This window comes from Puntigrus tetrazona, chromosome 23 (genome assembly GCF_018831695.1).
Source record: "Puntigrus tetrazona isolate hp1 chromosome 23, ASM1883169v1, whole genome shotgun sequence".
Classification (NCBI taxonomy): Eukaryota; Metazoa; Chordata; class Actinopteri; order Cypriniformes; family Cyprinidae; genus Puntigrus; species Puntigrus tetrazona.
In genome coordinates this window covers 10,063,505-10,082,831 of record NC_056721.1, presented here as the reverse complement: position 1 = coordinate 10,082,831, position 19,327 = coordinate 10,063,505, and the positions used below count along the sequence as shown (strand labels likewise).

Here is a 19,327-nt window from a genome sequence, read left to right as displayed (position 1 = left end):
TGCATATGAATTACATATGGCTATTAGTTTTTGCTTCTTTTCTTTTTTTAAATTAAATGCATTCTGTTTTTAGGTGTTCTCATAGACTAGCATTTTATGATTTAAATGTTTCAGTGGCATATCAGCCTTTTGAGTACATGCTTTACAAACAAAAAAAGTAAAGAACTTTTTCATTTGAAACTACGCAAGCCCTCTGTATTTTTAAATAATAGTTTCCCTAATGCAAATAATCCACCCAAATCAAATGAGCTTTAAAATAGACTTATCCAAAATATTTATCCAAAAGTCTTTATTCAGCTGCCACATTACAAAAGTGTACATATACAATATAGAAAACGACACCGTAATTCATAATCTTCTGTGCAGTAATTCATATTCTGTATAAGTGCAGTTTTTGACACAATATAAATACCTTGGTGAAAAAGCCACCCTGGAATCAAACGCAAGCAAACAAACACTTGGTTATTGTCTTTTAAATCGGGTCTCTGTCCTGAAAACATTTTTTCCTGTTGCTTATGTATATTGTTCTTAATACCACTTAAAGGCTACACAGAGCAGCGGAGAAAACCCTCACATAATGAAATGTTTTAACATTTACATTTTTATTTTAATTAAAAAAAAAAGAAGAGACATTTCTAACACATTATAACAAGCCTTATTTCAGATTATTTATCATTATTTCATCTAATGATAATGACACCGTAAGAGGTGTAATTTGGCTCAAGGCATGTTAGAGGAGAACTGAAATGACTGCTGAGCTGACATCTGTTTGGCAGAAATATAACCAACACGGGTCTAATCATAACCCCATCACAGAGGGAAACACGGCTGTACCTGCAAAGGGAAAAAAGCATCAGAAGTTAATCAAACAATTTCTTACAATCGTAACAAAAAATATCACATGATATGCACATGCTTTGTTATACAGTTAAGTTGAAATATTTCATTCTTCAGTTTTTGCATCTATAAAGATAGACACAACGACTATTCGGTATTTGGTCAATATTTGACCTTCTTGGGCAAAGAGGAATAGGTCAAACAATGGAAATGTGCTAAAAAAGTTACTAAATTTTAAAGGAACAGTTCACCTAAAACATGAAAGTTTGTTCACTATTTCATCACCCTGAGGCCATCCAAGATGAGTTTGATGGACTGGAGTAAACTGTAATGTTTTTATCATCCGCTCGAACTCTCATTCTGAGGGCACCCATTCACTGCAGAGGATCCAACAAGTGATGCGATGCTAAACTTTATCCAAACATTTTTTGATGAAGAAATAAACTCAACTACATCTTGGATAGCCTGAGAGTAATAAATTTTCAACCATTCTTAATTTTTGCGTGAACTACTCCTTTAACTCTTCAATGTGTTAGTTCCAAAAACTACTGACAGCCTTGTTTTTGGATATTATACCAAATTAGTGCGCATTTCATTTATATATGCCTCCACAAATACTGTATTATTACTTAATACCTGTTATATACAGACATAAACACTAATATATATTAGATAAAATAATCTCACTGCCTTGTCAGTGATTCGTACTTTTTGGGCTACCTTGACCATCTGCAGAGTCAATGTCTGGAACTTTCCAATCTAGCTTGCGTCCTTTCTCATAGAGAGCCTTGAGAACCTTCCGGAACTCTTCTTGCCCTCCGTTATGACTCAGTTCCAGGTACTTCCTGTACAACTGAAGAGCAGTCCGTGCATCTTCGATACTATCATGAGTTTCGCTCTGAATGTTCAGATCTAAACAAATGTTCAAATATCCATAAAACACTGATGCATAGAAACAAATTATATACAAGGTCAAAAGACAAAGAAAAGGGTTATTTCGTATGACAACTCAACATAGCAATGAAAGACTGAAAGAATGAAGAAACATTAAATTTCATTGATAAATATTTAGTAATCCGCAATTTTGTATAGGAAGGGGTCAAAATGGCAAGTTTCACCTGAGATTCAGAGACGAATTACAGGTAAAAATGACTTCGGAAAGATGGTAGAATCATGTTATTTGTACATAGAGGTTGGAAGCTCTTTTACTAAAATCTGTTGACTGCATTATGGGCCAACAGTGACCATTCAAAAATGGAAAAAGCAGCACTTTTTATGTTTTATCGCCAAAGTTTGCAAGCCTGTAAATGAAGTAGTATTAAAAGATATCTTGATGCCCTTTTAGATATTGGATATTAGATATCTTCAAATTTTTTACTAACAGGCCTACCAATCTCTGTGAAAATAACATTATGATGCTGCCATCTTTCGGATGTCATTTTCACCGCCTTTGGCTCTGAATCATTTTGACCTCCGCTCTACAAAATAGTGCATTACTCAGTAATTATTCATGCATAACATTAAACATTTTCCTTCCATCACTATACATGCATGTCTGATTTTGACATGGAATGACCCTTACGCAAGAAACCTACCGAGAAAATACCACGCGAGGAAACGTAGAGATATCATTCGTTTCCTAGGCATGTGGAAGAGGTAGACGGTGTCAATCACCTGTTCTTTTGGAACCTAAAATTGCAAAAGGAATACAATTTAAACACCTCCACGTACTAGATAAAACATTAACTCACAAAAATTCGACTCACCATCAAGTTTATGACCCGGAAATCTTTCTGTAAGCCGTGGCCGACAAAACGAACGCCAGTGTCAATAAGAAAGCGCAATTTCAGATATGTAGATTTCAGAGTAGTCAGATGTTTAGAGGAAATCTTTGCATCCAGGTCTCCGGGTTTGATACCAGAGTACTGGGTCAGGTAGTCCACCACCTGTACATCCAAAAAGGTGAAATTAGTAAGAAGCGGAAAGGTTTTTTCACTACTTTGAAAAAACGTATGGAAATTATTAGTACAGTAATAGTTATTCCCTGTGATTCACTTTACAAATAAATGATTCAAAATATCACAGTGACACTAACAAATAACATCTCACCTGATAAAGCACAAAACTGTGGTTCTCACTTTATGAGGTCATTAAAAGGTCCTGATCATTTAAAAAAAAGGTAATCTCCCTATTATATGAGGTACATTTAGAATGATTCCACTGATTTATGACCTGTTCCTGTGTTGATATGTAGTCATCAATGAACGGCACTCCCTCATTGGGTCCCTGGCCTCTCACGCATGTGATACGAGCAACAGACATCTGGCTGGGCTTAATGGTGGACTTGGTCCCGTCACTGCGCAGTTCTGCCTCTTCCTGTTCAAGCAGCAACACACAAAAGCATTAAATATTTGTGATAGGACAAAATATGTCAAAAACGTCAACATTTAAGTGTTTTCCACTGACCTGGTTGAGTGTGACAAATTCAGCATCCAATCCAACAAGGTCTGCAGCCTGCGGCATCTCGCTCACCATTAGAGGAATGAAGGTGGCGTGACTTTTCCTCTGTTTCCGTGCCAACGAGGCCTCCGTCAGCAGAACGCTGGCATCAATAGGGTTCTTAACTAGGAGGAAATGGAGAGGATAAAGGAATAATTAAAGCAGATGCTCATCAAGCCTGTGTTTCTCTGATAACAAAATACAATAAAATAAGTTTTAAATCATTCTAATATGCCAATTTGATGCTCAGGAAACTATTATTATTTTTAATATTGCTTAATATTTTTGTGAAAACCTTGGTATGTTTTTGTTTTTTTACAAAACTTCTTCGATAAACCAAGAGTTTAAAAGAAAAGTATTTTTACGTAACATGAATGACTTTATTCTCATTTGAATCCATTTAATGCATCTCTGTTAAAAAATTTAGTTCAATTCATTTAGTTAAAAATAATACTAATTCTTCAACAGTAGTGTATGCATAAATGTTCATTATCTTAATAAAACTTTACTGTGATATCACTGATACATTTTAGTGAGAGGACCAAAAGTACATTCTATGAAACGAATGATCACATACTTCGTAAATCATACTTGGGATGGTAGTTCCTCTTGACATAGTACAGAACAGCAGGAAGCTTCCAGTTAACATCAAACTGAGCTGATTCAGCCTAATAGAAACATATTGCAACATAATTCAGGGTCACATATGACGACGCATTTACAGACCTCACTGTGTGAGTAGTACACATGAGGTCTTTTCATAAGACACACTGGAATTTTTCCTGATGTTTGGTTTATTGATGTTTATTTTTTACCTTGTCAATGGGTTCAATCAGAAAATCATTGAACAGGTACCACTGCTGGTGTGTTACTCCCTATAAGCAAGACGAAAAACAAAGTTTGTCCCAACATATTTTGTCAAAAACCCAGCAAATACTTTAAAGATTGGCTCACACCTCTTTCCTTTGATGGTATGTCTCGCCCACTTTGATATGTGCTACCAGGTTTCCTCCGGTCCGAGCATCCTGGATATGAGATACAGTGACGACCAGGTCATAGACAGACGCTCCTTCTGCCTCTTCACTTTCAGTCAGCTATAAAAAGTAACAAGACACATTTTATTTGAGCAAGGTCAAAAAAAATCTCAAGAGTCTCACTCAAGAGTTCACTCTTTCCTCACCTCCTCTCCCTCAGACAGGCTGCTGACCTCCAGGCCCTGAGTCTTACTGATGCACATCTTCAGACTGAGAGGGATCCATACGTGCTTCATGTCCTCCGCTTGAGTGTCAAAGGTCAAGCCCTCCACACTGCACAGCTCTTCCCTGTACATATATTAAATAAAATAACTATTATATTAAATAAAAAATAAAAAAACCCTCATAGACAGATGTGTTTCTACAATCAGCACTCTTACTCTAAACACCATTCTGTTGGTAAAGGCTCTTTGGGTTTGGGAGGTTCAGCTGCTTCTTTCTTTAAAGCTTTGTTGTACGCATACTGCAAACAAAAAATTATACATATGAATGAGTAAAAAATGAGAAAAAAAAGTGTGTGCCTAGAGTGCCACACATACCAATAACATACAGATCAGCTGAATAAACATACTGTTGCATAATACATACATACATAATACATAATACACCACTGACATATCTTACTCTCATATGGCAGAAAAATATAATTTACAAAGTAATGACTTAAAGCATTAGAGGACATTTAAGAGTGGATTCATGACTGGATTATATAATTGCATGACTACACATATCCAGCCAACAGGAAGGCATATGGGTCTAACCTCGGTCTGTGCTTTCCAGAACTCTGCCTCCTTAGCGCTGTTCACTTCACAGTTGATCACCAGAACATCAGGCAGACAGCGAATGTTCCTGGTCTGCACCTACAAATACATAATAAATATTTACTATTTTGTGCTTCTACATTTTTGGTTGGTAAGACGTTTGAAACATGATTTTTGAAGCATGTCTCTTGTGCTCTCCAAGGCTGCATTTATTTATTTATCAAAAATACAGTAAAACCAGTAATATTGTGAAATATTACTTTAAGTCAGTGTCACATAATCTTTTAGAAATCATTACAATATGCCGTTTTGGTGTTAAATGAACATTTGGTGCTATTATTGTTAATGTTATACTTGAAACTGCCTTCGATTTAATCTATCCTTGCTGGAAAAAGTACTAATTTCTTTCAAAATAAAAATGTAACCAACTCTTTTTCATGTTTTGAATGCGTGTATATATAGATAGGTGTGTAAAAGCTTACTGTTGGCTGGTATTTCTCACAGTTCTCACACCAGGCCTGCGTGCTTTGTTCCAGACATATACTCTTCTTTAGGATTTCTGCAAAGTCATATTCCTCTATCGTCTTATCTGTCAATAACCAAAGAGATCATTTAATCGATCAATTCAGTTTATAAAGAAGCGAGACGTATGCATGTGTGATAATATGGTGGTTCTGACCTAGAGAGCTCTGCTCTGGGTAGTGCATGGTAAAAAGAAGAGTCAAGGACGTGCGAACCGTCTCCTTTCCACAGCGACACAAACTGCTGTTCTCCACTTCACAGCCAAACAACCGGCCAATCACAGACTCCCCGGAGGAACCCAGCGTGCTGCAGTGGAGACAAAACCTAAATTGTACCTCTGTTCTCGTGTAAATTACTGCATTGCATTTAAGTATGATGCTCCACACCTGCTGCTGGCTCCTCTGTAAGCCTGGGGCCCTTCCTGTTCCAGTGTTTCCTGATGCAGCTGTGCAAGAATGAAACGGTTCCAGCTCTGGATGAGACGACCTAGACGGGCTTTCCCTGTCTGCTCGTCAGAGTCAGCCAGGATCAAACCTAATGCCGATGCCTCTGGGATTGTACGGAAAGCTCGGAGAAAATTACTAGCCTGTTAGGAAAAAACAAACAAGTGCTTTGTGTAAGTGCATATGATAAGCATGGCTGACAGCTCTGAAGGCACTGATACAGGAGGGGATGATTTTGCGTACCTGGCAGGGGTCTCCTCTGCTCAAGTCCAGCATGTGAAAAAGGAATCCCAACTCACAGGCCAGACAGAACTCCTTCTGACACAAGTGATTCTGTACAAGGCACCTGACTGGCTCCAAGAAGTACAGCACCTGTCATGGCATACACAGAATTAGCGGCAACACTTTCTGTGAAGCCCGTATTAACAATACATTCAGGTTAAGACATTATAATATATGCATAATGCAATATAAAACATTACAACATTTCATGAATAATCCTAAAAATAATTAGAATACATTACAATATTTGTGTATTTGTGATTATAACTTTTAAGAGTACGATTATTTATTACACACGTTGAACACAATATTAAATCTACTTTATTTATAATGGACATGATCATGTCTTGTTTATTTAAGATCTGCACAGTACCTTACAACATCCTGTCAGTGGTTAGGTTCTGAGTGTTATTTGAGTGTTTCTTGTGAGGCTAATATGACCCGGCTAACACTTTCAACTGAAAAAAGAAATGCTTATTATATAAATCTAAGAGAATTGGTAGACTTAGGTAGGGTAGGCAGACTCTTCACATACTTCACAAGCATCCTATACTCAGTATGTCTGTTGAGGAACCATCAAAATAAAGTGTTAGCATATATTTAGCAGACACACCACTAAAACTCAAATCAAGGCACGTTGACATGCAGTTGTAGAGTTACTTATCAACAGCTGTATAAAGATAACCATCAAAATAATCAAAATTATAATACATGCATGTTCAAAGCAAATGTGTCATATTACACATTCATCTGATCTGATCTAATCTGAAGGCTGTTTGAGAAAAAATATTTTTGTATTATTATTACTTATAAGGGTTTTTTGTCTGCTTTAAGTAACATAAGTAAAATGCCAAGATATGAGACTTATAATACATTATAAAAAATATAATCCATTGTAACCTAACTGGATTAATCATGTTTATTGTCTGTTATAAACGAGCATACTCTTAAAAGCTATAACCACAAATAAGTAAATATTATAAGATATTAAAACTGTTCTTATGTATATTAATAAAATATATTGTAAAGTTATTTATAATGCATTATGCATTCATTATAGTGCCTTAAGAATACCCTTACAATGTATTATAAATACAGGTTTCATAGAAAGTGCTACAAATTAAACATTAACAAAATTCCAGATAACTGGAACTTCCAAAGTGAAAGTTGAGCATTCCCAAAATTCCATGGACTTTTTAGAGGAATTAGCATGGTGATGTTGGGGACTTTTTTTCAGATTCCTGAGGCAAATATCAGGCAATTACATTTTTATGTGTTTAACCAAGTATCCAAATATATATGGCACCATTTAATGTTATATATGTTCAGTATTAAACTATAATATAGCGAACATGGCATGTGTGTGTATTTTCACCTGGATCATACAGTTGCAGTAAGCGTTGGGTATGTGAGGCTCCAAACCAGCAAACAAAGTCCGGTTATAGTGCTTAAAATCAAAGTCTTCCAGTCCAAGTTTGGAATATTTAATGGTGACCTGACAAAATCAGAAAGGTCCAAACCCAACATCTCAGATGTCTTAAACTGCAAACAAACAGTTCCGTCTTTGTATTTGTAAAAACAATACATTTAACATTATCTCATGCGAAAAGAACCTGCGTGCATAACATTTGTAAAAACCAAAATAGCTTGAGTAGTACGTAATTATGACCAAGGATCATAAGATTACACACAATAACGGCTGATCACTACCTTCCTGTATTTCTTTGGAATCATGTAAAGATGCGGCTCCTCATCTCGACCAATAGGAGATTCTGGAACCTGATTATAGCTGTCATACTCAAGTTCTGTGTCTTTAATCTTATAAGGAACCTGGGAAAAACCAAGATTAAAAAAAGATAAAGAAATTACTGGTTGGACAGCATTACTGCAATGAAATGATTGACACATTGTCAAATAGCATACCAAAGACACTAGATTAGCTACATTACTGTAAAATAGGACTTTCCTCTTACAGAACATGGAAGAAGTTTTTGCCTTGACAGTTGTGTACCATTATTACACAATTAGTGATGCAGAAACCACCGAAATTTTTCAAATCTGTTGAGTGTACCTGGTTTCTGGGACGGGTTCTAGGATTGGGGGCGTATCCAATAAAGCCCACAGTTTTCATAGTCCTAAGAATCTCTGGGTCTACCGGAGGGGCCCGTCTGAAAGTGAAAAGAACATATTTACATTAACTAATCATCATGCTAAAATTTAAACCATATATCCAGGACTATGACATAGGATCATGACCAAGCCTAAGACATACTGCAGGGGGCAGTATTACACAATAACACCTAAATACAGGGGCTGTGCAGATTACCATACTACCCTACATTTTCTGCAAAATATAGAATGCATATTGTGCAAAATTTGCTAAATGTATGTATGCATTGCCCAGATGACCCATTACATTAGTATACTGCAGAATGTACAATATACAAAAGAACAAATATCTGAACAATTCATGTGACAATGTAATATGCTCAACCTCCAATTTCCAAAGAAATACCAGCTGCAAGTTTTCTGTTTCTTTTTTTTGACTCATAATGTGATTGGACCGCCAAGGGATGAAAACAAATGTTTGGATTTAAAATGTGACCTAGGCTTACATTTGATAACTAAATCTAAAAAATGTTGTATTTATAATTAAAATAGCACTTCATCTCAACATATTTTCACTTTTTATTTATTTTAAAATACATACACATATAAACATACACATAAAAGCTTGATGTCAGAAAAAATTGAAACCATTTTTTCAGTAACGATGCTTTAAATTGATCCCAATTTACAGTAAATAAATTACAATGATACAAAATATTTTTAATTTCAAAAAGCTGTTTGCTTTTAGTCATCAAATAACAAAAAAAAAACAAAAAACAAAATGAAGCAGCAAAACAGTTTTTAATGTTGCTGATAATAATAATAATAATGTTAAATAATATTAAATGTTTCTTGAGCATATTAATTGTCACATTAAAATGGTAAAGACTGGAGTAATGGCTGCTAAAACATTTAGCTTTACCATCACAGGAATAAACAAAAAAATAATGCTAATAATATTGTGCAATATTACCATTTTCAGTTTTTTGCTAAAATAAATGCAGCTTTGTGAGACTTCTTTCAAAGACATTAAAATATCTTACTGACCCTAGTGTTTACGCGGTATATGAGGTTTAGTCATACCTGGGGCTGGGCACGATGAGGGAGGTGGGCCAATCAGAGAGCAGAGGCTCGGTACTAGTGAGGGGCATGGGCAGAAGAGACAGAGGCATGAGTTCATGGTTCCAGTCCAGCTGGGGCAGGGAGTCCACCAGGCAGGGTAGAGCTAACTCTGTCTCCCTGGAGTAACTGTTAAAAGACACCTCTGGGGCGCTGGACCACAGGTGCACACAGCCACCAGAGTCCCCAAAGGAGAGCGCCTGTTTGCTGGAGGACACATCAAAGCTCATCAGCAGCTGCCCCACAGTGTTGACGTGGAAGATATCAGCCAGATTGGCCAGGCCGGTGGGCTCGCAGAACTGACACTGACCTACACACACAAACACACAGACTCACACACCAGGATCTCAGTGACAAAAAAGAATAATTAGGTATATTAGAAATATGACTCTTTTTCAACGAGCAAAGCTATGCTGTAAATATGTGCATTTAAAAATAAACAACCAAAACGTAAATAGACTAGCACAGGACAGTAACAGATGTCTGATCCAACTTCTAACTCAAGAGCAAGTTTTTTTAATCTGTTTTATATATATATATATATATATATATATATATATATATATATATATATATATATATATATATATATATATATATATATATATTAAAAATGTTTCAATTTCACATTTAACACAAAATCTTAAAAAAATATCCACTCTATATTCAATAACTTTTCTCTCTCTCTCTCTCTCTCTTTTTTTTTTTTTTTTTTTAAATATAAAACCCCACCAACATTTTGTTAATTTAATACTCAGAAAAACAAAGCATGACAGTCGTTATATGCATTGAAAATGCTGCGTCAGAATGTTTTCAAGTCAAGTCCTTTGTAATGCATGTCTGTAATGCCGTTTAGCACCTTCGGTATGATTAGATCATGTGACCTATAGACTGAAAATCTGTGTGGACAACCAAAGGGGAAATGAAAGTAAGGTGGGACTTTTGAATGCTGAAAAACTGCAACAACACCAGTAAGCTTTAGAAGAAAAGAACTAGATTAAACGTGAGGCTGGGATCAACAACAACGGTAATCCAAAGAAGGATGATTGATTAAGAATGATTAAAATCCCCTAGCATTTCTTCATCACATCAGGGACAGTTGGAAGATAATTTGGGTGTGGCAACCACATTAATACCATCTAGTGTGTTTTTCGCAGTGTTTTATTCTGCAGATTACCATTAAAGTTCTTCTTTCAGTGACGAGAGTTAGGTAAATACCACCATTACTTCACACACGTCCGTGCAAAATACCTGTTTGGGAAATGATAGCCAGGCGGGAGGTGTACGTGGGGATGAAGCGGAGGAAAAGAGGATCCACGTGGACCTGCAGTGGGGTGATGGCCCTCATCATGCGCAGGTCGTACACCATGAGAAACCTGTCACATGACAGTCCATTCAGGCCACGGCTCGAGAAGCCACACGCTGCCAACAGGTTACCATGTACGTCAAAATCAGACAGGCTGCCAGAGAACGCGTCAAACTCGTGCTCCATCTTAAACGTGCGCAGATCCCGCAGAGACATCTATGACAAATAATTGAGAGAATTCACAAAGGAGAAAAAAAAAGAGATTCAATTATTGTTGCTTACTACACATTTTACTACATACTGCAAATATTTTATAAGGTTACACATACAGATTAATGCATTTGAAAAAAAAAAAATCCATTATGTTTTCATGACCCATAAATCCAGCCCAGAAAATAAGGTTAAAATTTGTAAGGGAAATAATCTATTTTATAAGCTATATGTTAGCTGCCGTATATGACCACTAATCAAAAATGTTGTCATCTTTTAGCTTCTTCTCATTTAAAATATAAATAAATACATAAAAATAAATATAAAGAAAAATATATGCATACACGCATACAAAAATGTATTAAAAAAGTTTTAAAATATATCAACTATACACTGGAAAATGACATTAACTGCATGTACTGACAAAATACTAAAATCTTTTTCCGCGTTTAGAACCTTAAAATCTAAACTCTTATCAATGAACCACTACATAAGTTGCTATAGTGAGACAGATGGATCCAGGCACATCATGCTCTTCCACTTAATTTTGTGGACAAGCTGAAAATTCCAACTACAAAGTATTCTGAACTGCTCAGCCTGTGAGAAAATTAGGAATGTGTCAAAGAACAAAACGAAAAAGCCCTATGTATTCTACCTGTGTTTACAGTTAACATGTAGGCAGCATGTTCCCACATTAGCTCAGAGCAAAACTTTTCACACACAATATCTCTTCTATTCTGCTGGAAAAGCAAAAGGAGGAAACAATTTGTTCCACATCCATTTTTGCTTTTCTCTTTCTCTCACCTTGCCAGATGTGTGACCACAAAAGAAGAAGCGATTGGACTGCCTCATGATGGCGACTCCAGGCACCTCAAGAGAAAACTAGAGTGACAGTGAAAATCAAATGTCAGAAAAAAAAAAAAAAAAAAAAGATATTTTATATTACATATAATTTTTTTTTAATTAATTTTATATATATATATATATATATATATATATATATATATATATATATATATATATATATATATATATATATATATATATATATATAATGTACATTTACATGTACATATAAAATATTGTCATCGTTAATTGAATTTTTTTGTCATTTTCAACCTAATTGGAACAACCCAAATGCAATTTGATTAAGATTAAAATTTAATGATAAAAAAAAGTAATTTTACCTTTTTTTTTTTTTTTTTTTAAATCTAAAAATATTTTTTATTAGTATTACTGAAGTAGTATTGCATCGTCCTACTTTTTGTGTTTCCTGTACTGTTGTGAGGTCCAATTCGGCCACATAGTTTTGCAGACCCCCCATTAACAATGTGTTATTATCAGTCAGAATCAAACTGTGCATGTCAGCACCCTCCTCCGTTCTGAAAAAAAAAGAAAAAAAAAAAAGCAAATGAATGAATAAACACCCATACACAGGGCATGCATAAGCAAATAACCCTTTTATTGCAGTTTTCTGCTTGACATTTTGCTTTGAGGGCAAACAAGTGCAAGTGTGATAGCTGCATTTACGTCTTCAAATGATCATTACAGTATATGTGGGTGTGTAACTCACGTATAATCAAACATAATTAAACCTCCTCGAGTGAGGCATTTGAGGTTGTTTTTGGTCAGAAACAGCACCCCTGTGTCCATACTCTGGATGTGGCGAATATCATCGGTCATGTGCCCCTGGAAAGAGGAGTAGCGGCCCATTGTTGGACCAAAGAAGGAACTTGCATGTCCCTGTTATGAAAGAGAGGAGCAGAACAAACACACACACACACACACACACACACACACACAGGTCAGTAATGCGGCTCATGTTTGTGAATAAAGTGACATCACCTCGATGTGGAAGTACATCAGAGATGATGCGTTCAATGGCTATTAAAACCACAGCTGAATTTTTGGAGCGAGATTAAACTTCAGCTTTAAATGTCCCAACTTCAATAGAAACATTGATCCATTCATGCAGAATTTTTGGTGAAAACACTTGCTAGGCATACTGATTCATTTTACAGCTCTGCATATTGTTTGAGTAGATGACTACATGGCTGATCAAATATCTGGAATAACAGTTCTTGTACTTCATCATCCCTTCCTGCTTTAGCTTAATCCAAATTGCCAGTTTGTGTTTCATTGTATACTCAATGCTTAATCATAGGAAATATAGTCTAGACTTGGTTTTTATTTAGACAATGTTTTAGTTTCAAAGACTTCTCCATGCAGTCAGCTCTATTATTTTCAGCTCTATTGGACTTTTTGCCCCATTCTCAACGTTCTCTTTAAAATAAAATCTGCCAAGATCACACTTGTTTATTTGTTGTTGTTGGTTTTTTTTTTTAAGTTCATCATCTAACCCAGTGTTTCTCAACCCTAGTCTTGGGCTCCCCCCATTACTGCACATTTTGTGTGTCTCACTGAAATGGGTGTAAAGGGGATAAAATTAAATATTCTCTTAAATGACACACCAAATGTTTTTATTCAATACGGACTCCAATGATTATAAATTTTGAAAAGGGCATAACTCTTACCCCAAACTAAAATTAATAGTGAAATTATGAGGCATGTGCACATTAAAAGGCATAATGCAATATCGCAATCAGACACAAAAGGCTAAAAATGATGCCAAGTATACCCTCATTGTCTGTAATATCAAAACAAGTTTATTCATTGGTTTTGTTTTTTTCCATTTAAACTGATTAAATATAACAGCAAAGACATTTTTAATGTTATATATATATAGATAAGCACCAAGTTAGCATATTGGAATAATTTCTCAAAGATCACGTGACACTAAAAACTAGAGTAATGACTACTGAAAATTCAGCTTTGCCAACACAGGAATAAATATTTTTTACAGTTTTAAATTGTAGTTATATTTCATAATATATGATTTTTTAATTAAATGCAACCTTGGTCAGCATAAGTGACTTTTTTTGAAAAAAAATAAAAAATAAAAAAAAATAAACATTTACATTTACATTTTTTTTGACTACTTGACTACTATTTTTGACCTGCAGTTTAAATGCAGCAATAAAAGTGTCACTTCACCCGATGGTTCCCCATCCACAGCAGCTCCTCCTGCAGATCGAAATGTGTTGCCGTCACAGGGACCCCAACCTCAGCTGCCACGCTGTGCAGCTCGGAGTACATGCCCTCCACGATGTGCATGGATTCAGACACGGGAACAGCCAGCGCGTCAGGGTCGAGCTCCACACCCTGCAGCAGTGCTGGGTCGAGACGTGGGTCCATTGAGGAGTCCAGACCGGGCTCCAGGCCACCATGCAGGCCAGGCGTGTACTCGCCCAAACCCGGGTCCAGACCCTCAAAGTTCATCATGAGAATGGTGCTGCTGGGTTAGAGGGATAGGAAAACTGGGTCTTCTATATATGAAGATGCATGGCATACATTGTTAAAAACACATAAAAACATGCTAGAATGTATTATTCCTTTTATGAATTCATCTAATATTTGCTAGGTTTGTCAAGTAAATCAATAATTTTTTTTATTATATTTTCCGAAATATTAGCATTAATTCTTTTTTTTTTTTTTTTTTTTTTTTACAAAAGGTAACTACACTACCAATCTGTCAACCTTGTGACATTTCAAAAGGCACACCAGTTTATGAACATAAGATATTGACCAATACAATCTTCTTCTCATAAGAAACGAGAAAGGCGCCCCTTTAGACAATCAAATCCAGCTGCTCTTGGGACTTGCTGCATGTGCTTCTTTTACGAACCCAGTTAGCTGCCTACCTAGACAGCATTTTTAGGCATCGTGAGTTCAACAGACGTTCTAATTCCGAATAAAGCGTCTATGCGTTCTAAAACTGCTGTCTAGGTACGCGGTTCACTAGGTTTTGAAACATAGCTATACTGGTGCTCACATCGTGAATAAGGGGTCTTATCGCAACTGAGTGTGTGACTGTTGTGCGGTATTCTACCTCAGCGTGTACAAATAATGATTATAGCGTAGTCTTTTAAAATGCGCGTGCAAAAAAAACATTCGAATAAAATAGCAAAGGTACTGATTATCTGTGCATGGCACGTCTGCCATTTCCACTCAGGATTTCAGTTCGTTTATAAACGTATTTCCACAAACCTGCAGGAAGGGACTTAAAACCTGAATTGTGAATATTTAAAATGACAATTCATACCTCTAAAATACGGTTATCCTCGTATCCATATGCTCATACTACTCGCTTCATTCAAAACAATAACAAGCACGCACTTCCGGGTTAGATCGAACTGCATCCGGAAGCATAATAGGGGTTTTAAAGTGTTTGGTACGAAAATATTATAAATATAACTTCATCAATCAGCCTATGCCAAATCGCTACAAACAAACCCTAACAAAAAAAGTGATAAACCTTAAACATTTACCTAAAATGTAAAATGAAGGTGTGAAAAAGTTTCCCAATTTTAAATGTGGTATAGGGTCATTTATTGATCGGATGTCTGTAGGCATGAAAAGTCTAGAAACCTAGAGTCAACCAAGGTAGATGTTTACATCACGACAGCAGACAAGTCTTCAGGAAAGTAGAAATCGTGTGCTAGCTGTTTGTGGACACAGTCTCACTTCCTCCCAATAAAAAAAACAATAATAATAAAAACTTTCAGATGAGGGAACTATCTCATTCAGGATTCTAAGAAGAGTGGGAGTGGTTAGCTTTGGAAGTTCTATCATTTCAGTTATAATGGATGAATTGTTTTATGTCAATGAATTGGTGAAACATTTGTGAATGGGAAGACCTGCAGATAAGATTTACCACCTTAAATTCTCATGAATCTTATATGTGCTTAGTCGAGCTGGAGGAAAATTCCTGTGACTATGTAATTCATGTAGTTCTAAGTTAAAGCTTATTTTTGTCAACAAAATAGAGGTACAGTCCAAAAATACCTTGGCTCAAAGGTCCATGTGAAACTCTGTTTTTTATTACATTTTTAAAAATTATTCTTTTTGTTATTATTCTATTCTATTACAATAACTCTATCAACCAATCAATAAAAAATAAATACATATATAAGTAAAATAAATAAATAAACAGAGAGACATGGCTTTTGTGTATAATATAAGGTTAGTTATGTTATTATAGGATGCTTTAGTATTTTAGTACTTTAGTATTTATCAGCTTATGATTACACAATCAGACTTCTCTCACTTTTTGTACTCTTTTTAGTACAGCACTTCAGTGGACTGGTTAATGGCAATCCTTTTAAATTTTACATTTAATTGTTAACTAATAAGATTTGTTAAAATATTTTTAAGAAAATATGAGCAAAGTATGTTATTATTAAATTCTATTTATTAATTGTAATTTTTGGTATTAATTTATTTGCACTGAAATATAAAAACTATACAGGCTAGTGGTTTAAATAAAAATGTATTAAAGAAGTTACTTAAAAGTTTAATTGTTTAAAAATGTATAAAACATAATAATTTTAATATATGTTTGGATATAATGCAACGTTTGGCCATAACATGCATTTATTATTTGTAAAAATCTATTTAATTCTTTAAAGGAATACTTCTCCCAAAAATGAAAATTCTCCTATGAATATAAACCATAACTTATTTATTATGGTTAATTGTCAACTTTTGGATGAATATGTATTTGCATACAGATAGATTATTTTTCTAAAAATCTTTATCAGAAGAAAATAAACGTTTTTTAGCTACATCTGGCGGCAAGCTGAATAAATTATGACACAATTTAAATTGTTTTGGTAGACTATACCTTTAAGACCCCCAAAGCAAAACTGGCCCCCATAATTACAATAACACCCTGCTTTACACAATTATAAAGATATTTAACGCATGCATTACACGTCTTTACGGGTGCTTCAAAATCAAGTCTGATAGCGTCACGGAGCTACGAGTAAAAAATAATTAGCCTATCATTTGATGTCATCGAGGTTTTTGGTATTACGCCGAGCCTCTTGGAATTAAGTTTAAAGAGCAATACTTTAAAATGAAATCGAAACCCAAAGTGCTTAATTAGTCTAAGTCTCATAAAGCCTACCTGTTTGGGAAAATCCTGGTGACTCACCGCCCCACATAAAAGATGCGACGCTGCCTCTACAAACAATTTGCCTTCCAAGCACTGCGCAAGAAAGGATAAGCTGTAACAGGTTGCACAGCGCATTTTGTAGCTATGTTTTCATCCTTATTACTTTTCGTGGCGTTATCGGCGCTGTCCGGCTCCAGCGGAGCTCCTGCGCTCTCAGCCGCAGAGGTCAATTTCTCGGAGTGTAAAGAGCTGTCTTTAAAACTCAATGAGCTGGCGAGAGATTTATACAACACGGTACGTACATTAATTATGATTTATTAATATAATAATAATAATAACGTCTGTTAATTTCTTTTCTGTTTTTTCTACACCTACTCTTAACGAGTTCTTACTAACAGTAATGATAACGCGTGTTCTGCTCTCTGCAGGTCGAGTCTCCAAAAATGTCAAGCATCATCGATGACCCTCCGGTGTCTATAAGACCGATTGACACGTGTGACCCACGGAGCCTCCAGAGCGACAAAGAGGTAGCCTAAACAACGGAATAGCTCAAGTGCAAGCTTTTATGATTTTCCCGTTTCTCTTGTAGATCGGCTATTTTAGGCTAGTGTAAAAAACGGAACGATAATATCTGTGTGAAGAAAAAAAAGTTAACTTTTACACAGCTGTGCCAATAGCATCCCTTAAAGCCTCGCTTTCATCCTTAAAATTCAATATGGCGTCGGCCTAAACTGACTAAGGTCTACACAAACAGCTTTGTAACTTTGTCAAGTGCTGTAATTTGTCCCCTGGTGTCTTGCATTTCAGACCTGTCAATCAAGAATTATTCTGGCTCTGAAAAACTACACCAGAATCTTCCACAAGAACGGCCTGTTTGAGAACTCGGCTTGCCGCAAGTGGAGAGAGAGCGCCAACAAGATCGCAGACGTTACCGGAGACCTCCTGCGCACGCTTAAGGTATGTCTGTTTTTATTCAAAATCTTCGCTATTGTTTCATTTACTTCCTTTTGATATAATGTCTGGACACCTGCCACCAGCGAAAAGGCACAAAGTCATTCCCACATCCTTATCTGTTATCCTTTTGGAAAGTTTCGTATGTAAATTATTTGCTGCATGGGTTTCTGCAGTAAACACTTTTAATTTCATTATTGTTCTTGTCTGATGACCAGGAGCCGGCGGTGGACCATCCTATGACCGCGGTGAACTGGTACGACAACGCTCTGTGCCGGGACAGCGTGGAAAGGCTCTACTCCTTCTCCATCATATCTGCACGCGTCTTCTCATTTCTGGCCTCCACAGAAGCTCCCAGGGTCGAGATGAAACGGTGTTAGATTGAGAAGAAAGAGACAGACGTGTCAGTTGAGACCACGTTGGTCAAAACGTTCAAACGGCGTTTGCTGCTTCTCGAAAGGTTCTCCTGTGTTATAATAACACGGATTTAACAACATCTTGCTTTAACGTTAAGAGTTCATACTTGACACGAGGTTAAATATTTATAGAACTATTTATTGTGTTCTTATTTATTTCTATATTTATTGTACAATTTTATTACGATGCGCGACACGCTTTAACGAGTGCGTGATTTATGGCGAATAAATATATCAACGGGTCTTCTATTGTCTTTGTATTGTTTGGAACAAACAAATGAATTGAAGAACTTGCTTTTAATTACTTTTACTAGTACTAGTACTCTAATAATCAACAAGGAAACGACTGAGCGAATGCGGTCAAATTCCCCAGTCTGGTCAACAGCTCTCTGTTAAAGAGAGGGAAGATGTGATTTCCATAAACATTCATGCTACGTTTTACGGCGGTGCGAAGCTTCCTGCAAAATATGTCCCAAACTCAGAGACTCTATCGTTGCTCAGTTCTCCTAGGAACGTGTGTTTATTGTCCTGCCATGAGTGAGGTCATGTCAACAAAAGGGAACTTGGTTTACCAACAAACACACAAAACAAGCAAAGACAGAGTTCACATTATTGACTTGTTCCAGCTAATACTGTTTTTTTCCCCCCCTTTTGACAGGGAAGACACAGCGAATTAAAATATATTCAAAGAAAATGTAAAATGTGATGGTCATCATCAGATATTTTCTGACATCACCGCTCAAATATTTAAATATGCTCATTCTTCTTCTTCTCTTCTTCTTCTTCTTCTTCTTAATATTACACACATGTGTGAAATTTTTG

General features: G+C 35.9%; 1 protein-coding gene across 3 annotated transcripts; it reads right to left on the bottom strand.

Annotated features, from left to right (window-relative positions):
* Nucleotides 1–272: 272 nt before the first annotated feature.
* pan2 (poly(A) specific ribonuclease subunit PAN2) lies at nt 273–15,379 on the bottom strand. 3 transcript variants are annotated; one of them, XM_043224466.1, is made up of 26 exons: nt 15,285–15,379; nt 14,177–14,474; nt 12,696–12,865; nt 12,384–12,504; nt 11,927–12,004; nt 10,858–11,128; nt 9,571–9,916; nt 8,450–8,546; nt 8,089–8,208; nt 7,754–7,873; nt 6,340–6,468; nt 6,040–6,239; nt 5,811–5,959; nt 5,614–5,720; nt 5,132–5,230; nt 4,751–4,833; nt 4,517–4,658; nt 4,293–4,430; nt 4,152–4,211; nt 3,914–4,004; nt 3,304–3,461; nt 3,070–3,213; nt 2,604–2,783; nt 2,433–2,526; nt 1,546–1,749; nt 273–834 (listed from the first exon to the last, which is right to left on the bottom strand). In XM_043224466.1, exons 2-26 carry the CDS (start codon nt 14,462–14,464, stop codon nt 800–802), a joined length of 3,624 nt encoding a protein of 1,207 aa, XP_043080401.1. In that variant the 5' UTR covers nt 14,465–14,474; nt 15,285–15,379; the 3' UTR covers nt 273–799. The 3 variants fall into 3 exon arrangements, with proteins under 3 accessions (XP_043080401.1, XP_043080404.1, XP_043080402.1); XM_043224469.1 differs by having other exon boundaries at nt 1,558–1,749; XM_043224467.1 differs by having other exon boundaries at nt 14,177–14,477; nt 15,285–15,369.
* Between the last annotated feature and the right edge of the window lie 3,948 nt (nt 15,380–19,327).

Excerpts from the sequence above, each read along its gene's own strand:
- pan2 (XM_043224466.1), bottom strand. The coding sequence starts at position 14,464 with ATGATGAACTTTGAGGGTCTGGACCCGGGTTTGGGCGAGTACACGCCT. Across the intron at positions 6,240-6,339 it reads GCAGAGGAGACCCCTGCCAG|GCTAGTAATTTTCTCCGAGC; the intron begins GTACGCAAAATC and ends TTTTCCTAACAG. Across the intron at positions 1,750-2,432 it reads CCTCGCGTGGTATTTTCTCG|ATCTGAACATTCAGAGCGAA; the intron begins GTAGGTTTCTTG and ends ACATTTGTTTAG.